At 39.3% G+C, this 7,382-nt stretch overlaps 1 protein-coding gene across 1 annotated transcript; it reads left to right on the forward strand.

The window, feature by feature from the left end:
* The first annotated feature begins 949 nt into the window (after positions 1–949).
* LOC128643727 (carnitine O-palmitoyltransferase 1, liver isoform-like) lies at positions 950–3,579 on the forward strand. Its single transcript, XM_053696554.1, is given in 2 exon segments — positions 950–2,750; positions 2,752–3,579. Coding segments are annotated over 2 exon segments (1,992 nt in total). The 5' UTR covers positions 950–1,110; the 3' UTR covers positions 3,104–3,579.
* The last annotated feature ends 3,803 nt before the right edge of the window (positions 3,580–7,382 follow it).

Genomic DNA, 7,382 nt, shown 5'->3' on the forward strand with positions numbered 1-7,382 from the left:
TATCAACATATTACGGTAATTTAGGAATGCTTGCATATAACTTCTATGGCTGAACCCACAGATTTGGCAGAGTAGTCCCACAATGGGAAAATGCAAAACAGTACGTTGACATGAATTGGGGTATGGATAATGCTATTGCCACAATCAAACTTAGGGTAGTCTTCTTTGATCATTTTCTGTAGGGAATCAACAAAAGAGAAGTAGTACATATTATCATGTCCTTTCTTGCTGTAACTAACCCTTCATTCTTTAGGGTAATGAATACATTGGAATAAAACCCTGACCCTGCTATGAGCAGGAAACATTCCATTATGATCTATAACATATTGAAAAATTGCCTCCAAAAGTGATTATTTTTAGCAGATTCCAAGAGATAAGAAAGAAAAAAGAAAAACTGTATTTAAGTATGCACCGTGCACCAGCATTTTAAACACAGCACTTGCCAGAAAGATTAAGGTGATTTTACCATCTGGTAATGACTCAATTTGTATATTGTTGACATGATACAAGCCTCACTGGCTCTCTGAGCAGCTGCAGTATTTAAAATGCTGGTGCACTGCGAATATCTAGCTATGCTTAGCATTCACATGCAGAGATCAATGTTAACCGTAAAACAGTGATTACTTTACTAGAAATATTTTTGCCAAAACAGGCATATTGTAAATACAAACCCAATTCCGAAAAAGTTGTGACAGTATGGAAAATGCAAAAAAAAGTCATTTGAAAATTCAGTACACCCTTTACTTTATTGAAAACACATTATTAAGTTTTATTAACTCGGTGCAGTGTGGTATGCAGAGGGGAAGTCCTGCAGAACAGTGACAAGTCCGGGAGGGGGAGGGAAAGTAGGCCCGTGAGAGTGGAGATGTACTGAGGGCTGAAGAAGGAAGCAACATTCCAGGGCATTCCAGGCGAGCAGCATAAGAGGAAGACATTTTACTTTAAACTGAATCAGGCCCAGCAAGAAGGTGAGGACCAAGGCCCACACCCGTAACTTGAAATAATCAGAAAACGCTAAATGTGAACAACATAACTAGTCACAGCACTAGTGTCCAAAAAGCGGCGGCACAATCACTTCATAAGTGAGGTTGGGACTCAAAAAGTAACAAAATGGCTGAAGCTCATCAGGCTGTGGCATTTCAGTTTACTATTACTCCTGATGGCATTGACCTCCGCCTCAGTCACGAGGCACTAAAACAGATCTACCTCTCAGGACTCCGTTCATGGAAGAAGAAACTAGCTTGTCTCAGGAATAGTTTCATCACTGGAGTTTACCCTGCCAGTCCTTACAGCTGGCTTTTTGTGGTTATTGCAATCTTGGGGACCATGTATGCCCGTGTGGATCCATCCATGGGTATGATTGGAAAGATCAAAGAAAATCTGCCAGCAAGCGAATATTTATCTCATCAAGGACAGAGCATTGTGAGTGTCCTATTGTTTTCTACAGGCCTGTGGTTTGCACTTATCATGACAATGAGATATATTCTTAAACAACTTCTGTCTTACCATGGCTGGATGTATGAGCAGCATGGAAAAATGTCTGTTACAACTAAGTTGTGGTTGACATTGGTAAAGATTTTCTCAGGGCGTACACCAATGCTTTACAGTTTCCAGGCATCACTCCCTCACCTCCCTGTTCCAACTATAAAAGATACCATACAAAGGTATTTGGAGTCTGCTAAACCTCTTATGGATGATGAGGAGTTCAAACGTATGGCAGCACTAGCAAAGGATTTTGAGATAAAAATGGCTCCAAAACTACAGTGGTACCTGAAGCTGAAATCCTGGTGGGCATCCAACTATGTTAGCGATTGGTGGGAAGAATATATCTACTTGCGTGGAAGGGGGCCCATCATGGTGAACAGCAACTATTATGCAATGGATTTTCTGTATGTCACTCCAACCCCAATTCAAGCAGCTCGTGCAGGCAACGCAGTCCATGCTATCCTGTTGTATCGCCGTAAATTAAGTCGGGAGGAGCTGAAACCGAGCAGGGTCCCAGGATCTATAATCCCGTTATGCTCATCCCAGTGGGAGAGAACATTTAACACCACCCGCATACCCGGAGAAGAGACAGACACTATCCAGCATTATTCGGACAGCAAACACATTGTGGTCTATCACAAGGGACGCTTCTTTAAAGTGTGGGTTTACCATGGTGGTCGCTTGCTTAACCCCAGAGAGCTGGAGCTTCAGTTTCAACACATCCTAAATGACACAAGCTCTCCACAGCCTGGAGAAGAAAAACTAGCTGCTTTAACTGCTGGCGAGAGAACAACTTGGGCCAAAGCTCGTAAAGCTTATTTTCGGAGTGGAAAGAATATGCAGTCTCTGGATCTTGTGGAGAGAGCAGCTTTTTTTGTCACTTTGGAAGATAGCGAGCAGGGACTGCGGATTGATGATCCAGTGAATTCTTTGGATGCCTATTCTAAATCTTTGTTGTATGGGAAATGCTACGACAGATGGTTTGATAAGTCCTTTAGTTTTGTGGTGTTCCAAAATGGCAAAGTGGGACTCAATGCTGAACATTCTTGGGCTGATGCACCCATCGTTGGACATATGTGGGAGTGGATGTTGGCTACAGATTGCTTTCAGCTTGGATATAATGATGAGGGACACTGTAAGGGTAAAGCCGATTCTACTTTGCCTCTGCCACAAAGAATGCAGTGGGACATCTCTAATGAGTGTCAAGAGGTCATAGAAACATCACTGAATGTAGCTCAGTTGTTAGCCAATGATGTTGACTTCCACGCGTTTCCTTTTCTGCCTTTATGTTGTATCCAAATACCTTGGATTGGATTCACCTTTTTTGAAACAGGTACTATCTGAACCATGGCGCCTGTCAACCAGTCAGACACCAATTCAGCAGGTTGAACTCTTTGACCTGGTGAACCATCCAGAATACGTCTCATGTGGCGGTGGCTTTGGACCTGTGGCTGATGACGGCTACGGAGTCTCTTACATTATTGTTGGTGAAAATCTAATTAACTACCATATATCAAGCAAATTCTCCAGTAGTGAGACAGATTCTCACCGATTTGGCAAACACATTCGGGGAGCTCTTCTGGATATTTTGGCCTTGTTCAATCTTAATACAAAATAGGCTGTTTTCATCTTACAAAAAAACTCTACACAAAGAACATCTGTAGATTACATAAGGAGAAGGAAGAAAAACAAATAAATCATTGCAGCCTAAAGGGACCATTTGGTAGTTTATCATCCAGAATGCATATGTACTGAACTCAATGCATACCAATGCACTGCCTTACATGCGCAAACAAATAGGTTTTATACATTACTATAGTAGTACAATCACAAATTCAGAAAGTCAGTACTAACCAGCTTAATTTTGTTCATAGGCACATAATATACAATAACACATACATGCAGGGACTATAATATGACTAAACGCACATGTGCACTGTCCTTTTAAAGAATTGTAATGTGAACTTCTAATGCAAGATGCAGAATTTGTGCACATTCCTTGTTCCTTTTAAACTAAGGAAAAATGTCAGTAGCTGTTCTTAAACACTCAAATGATAGATTCTGTAAAGCATAATTGTAAAGAATATAAAAGAAAGAACACTGAAACCCTGACCTCAGGGGTGCCAACATAGATTGTTTACACACCTAGGTAGGAGGCTGAGGTATAATTTTAAATGCTTCATGAATATTGTGTTGAGTGCTAAGTCAAGAATAACCTAATATAACATGTGATTGTAAGAGTTATTTGTGAGCTGGTGCCTTACCTGGTTACATTTTGATTTTAGTGCTCTCAATGAAAAAAAGCCCAGGTTTTAAATACTTGCCAAATTTTAACAGGCGCCTGAGTAATGCATTTTAGTAAAGGAACAGGATCCTGTTTGTTAAAAAAAAGTTATTTGTTTTTATTTGCTGCTATTTGTATGTTGGCTTCATTTATTTCATATTTCTTTTCTCCAGTATTCTTTAAAATATGTTCTGGCTTTGTTCTATAAAATTTGATTCTAGTTAGCGGATACTTTTATTGTAATTATTTTTTTTATTGGTTTAGTTAAATCTTAAAATATTACAATGCTCTGTTTACTCTTCCCAAATTACATTGCTACCCTGTAGTACTTTGAATGCACCTAAGAACTGTATATACATCATTAGGTGTTTGCAGGTGACTTTAAAAAACAACATAAAATATTGTGTAGTTTCATAGCATATATTACACTTCATTGATTTAACAAAATAAATCTCAATCACCTTGAAATAGCTAAGCAGAAGACTCTGTGTGGAGTATATTTAAACCACTTTGGTGAATCATTCTTTTTGATGGTAGAAAGCAAATGAATACATTTTACTACAAAACATCTCAAAATGAATGTCTTGTTGAATATCCAAGTGCATCTTAAGTTCTAAGGAACTTTGTGCATTAAGAATTAAAAGCTATGCATTTAGGCTACAGGAAGGGTACAGAGTCATTATTTATTATGAATAACTTAGTTGTATAAAACATTTATCTGTGCCTGTTTTTGGTTGCGATTTTCATTGTTTCCATGTTCTTTGTTTGCTATTTCTGTAATGCACATGTAGCTAAATGTACCAATTCTCTGTGCCTCACTGAAAATTATTTTGTTGTATAGAGACATAGAAGTGACACATTGTTTATTGCATAATGACCAGATGTGGCAGTAGAGTCACTTAACACTTAAATCACTTAACAGGTGCATTTTTTTTTTTTTTTACTAAAAACCCAGTCCTGCGTGTTATAGCCAAAGGCTTTATTATCAGAGCTGAGTTGCTTGTTCCCAGAATAAATATAGGGGGCTGTAAATTATGGCAGTCTACAGTCAAATCTCACCAAAGAAGGGGACAAGACATTTTTTGTGCAATAGTCCAATAAATATCTGCAGAATATGCTTCTTTTTTTTTTAAATGTAATGCTCTACAGCCAATGCAGGAAGGAATGCATTAAACACAGAGCTATAGTTCCATGTCCTTTTAAGTTAAGCAGCCTGATTTAATGAATTTTGAACTGCTTTTAAAGGAATGAACATATTTTAAGTAGGAATGGAAATTGGTAGGAAAAAAAAACGCAATTAAAAATATAACTGCTTATTAAGCAGTTTGTGACATGAAAATATGGTTTAAAGGAATAGTACCTGTAAGCTATCAAAACACATGGGATATGGTTCCTTGGAAATCTGTTTAAAATGATCTATAAACATCTATAATTCAGTACTTTACAGTAATTTATCCACTATATTCAATTTATCCTTTTATTAGATATAAATATTTTATATGGGCCTACAGAAATTTTTATAAGTATATATATCCATGCATACTTGCTTTTGGTGTCACTTGCATTTCTTTTGTTATTAAAGTTTGTATTTTTTTTGTTCTTCTTGCCATTATCAATGCAATTTCAACTTGGGAAAACACATTATTAACACATTATTTGATGTTTTACTTTGTGAATTTAATGTACAGTATTACAAATCTGATGACAGCAACACATCGCCAATCTGCGAACCGATGCGTCAACCAATAATCCAACACTTTGAGAACAACATTCCCCAAAGTTAAATTGGTAGGATTTTGGACATTTCACCTTCTACAGTGCACAATATAATGAAAAGATTAAAGTAATCCGGTCAAATATCAGTGCATAAAGGGAAAAGGCCGAAAAACACTTCTGAATGAGCATGATCTCCGATCCCTTAGATATCATTGTCTCAAAAGCCGTCATGAGTCTGTAATGAATATCCTGACATGGGTTTGGTAATACTAAGTACATTTTTGTCAGTTAACAACATTTGCCACTGCATCCACAGATGCAAGTTAAGGCTTTACTATGCAAAGCAGAAGCCATACATCAACACTGTCCAGAAGTGCCGCAGACTTTTCTGGGCTCAGTCACATCTGAGATGGACAGTAGCCCAGTGGAATCGTGTTTTGTGGTCCGACTAATCATCATTTTAAATAGTTTTTGGATAAAACAGCCGTCGTGTTCTCCGGGCCAACAAGGAAAATGACTATTCAAGCAGTTATCAGCACCAGGTCCAAAACCCAGCATCTGTCATGATATGGGGGGTGTCATTGCCTATGTCATGGGTAACTTGCACATCTGTGAGGGTGCCTTCAATGCAGAAAGATATGTATACATTTTGGAGCAACATATGCTGCCATCCAGATGTCATCTTTTTCAGGTAAGTCCCTTGTCACGCTCGGCAGAGCAGGTTTAGGGGAATGGAGCATTATCAAGGTGATGGCTGAGTTAATCTGTGAGGGTGTGAAGAGATGAGTGAAACTCAGTATACCAGAATAGAAACCCAGAGCAAAGAAAGTCTTTTCTAGAACAAACTTTACTGAAATAATGCAAGGAAACAAGAGGCAACACAATACGAGATTATAATCCAACCTGATGATAGACAAACAAAAGTCTTTTGAAAAAGAACACTTTGAGCAGAAGTCCTTCAACAAGACTACCCCTTGGGGCACTGTTGGTGAAAGTCTTTCAACAAACACAGACTACCCCTGCGGGCACTGTTGGTTTTGCAATCAAAGTAGAGCATACACTGGAAACATATCAAGGGAATTGGGTTTCAGAATCAAGGTGAGTATACTCAGGTATCACATCAAGAGTACTTGTTTTCAGGATCAGGTAGGCATGCTCAGGTATCACAGCAAGGGTACTTAATTTTAGGATCAAGCTGAGTATACACCAGTATCACAGCAAGGGTACTTGGTTTCAGGATCAAGCTGAGCATATGCCTGTATTGCAGCAAGGGTACTTGGCTTCAGGATCAGGTAGGCATACTCAGGTATCACAGCAAGGGTACTTGGTTTCAGGATCAAGCTGAGTATACACCAGTATCACAGCAAGGGTACTTGGTTTCAGGATCAAGCTGAGCATACTCCGGTATCACAGCAAGGGTACTTGGTTTCAGGATCAAGCTGAGCATACTCCGGTATCACAGCAAGGGTACTTGGTTTCAGGATCAAGCTGAGCATACGCCAGTATCGCAACAAGGGTACTTGGTTTCAGGATCAAGCTGAGCATACGCCGGTATGGCCGCAAGGGTATTTGGTTTCAGAATCAAGCTGAGCATACGCCGGTATGGCCGCAAGGGTATTTGGTTTCAGAATCAAGCTGAGCATACGCCGGTATCACAGCAAGGGTACTTGGTTTCAGGATCAAGCTGAGCATATACCGGTATCACAGCAAGGGTACTTGGTTTCAGGATCAAGCTGAGCAAACGCCGGTATCACAGCAAGGGTACTTGGTTTCAGGATCAAGCTGAGCAAACGCCGGTATCACAGCAAGGGTACTTGGTTTCAGGATCAAGCGAGCATTCACCGATATCGCAGCAAGGGTACTTGGTTTCAGATTTAAGCTGAGCATACACCGGTAT

Source organism: Bombina bombina, unplaced genomic scaffold (assembly GCF_027579735.1).
Source record: "Bombina bombina isolate aBomBom1 unplaced genomic scaffold, aBomBom1.pri scaffold_1047, whole genome shotgun sequence".
NCBI lineage: Eukaryota > Metazoa > Chordata > Amphibia > Anura > Bombinatoridae > Bombina > Bombina bombina.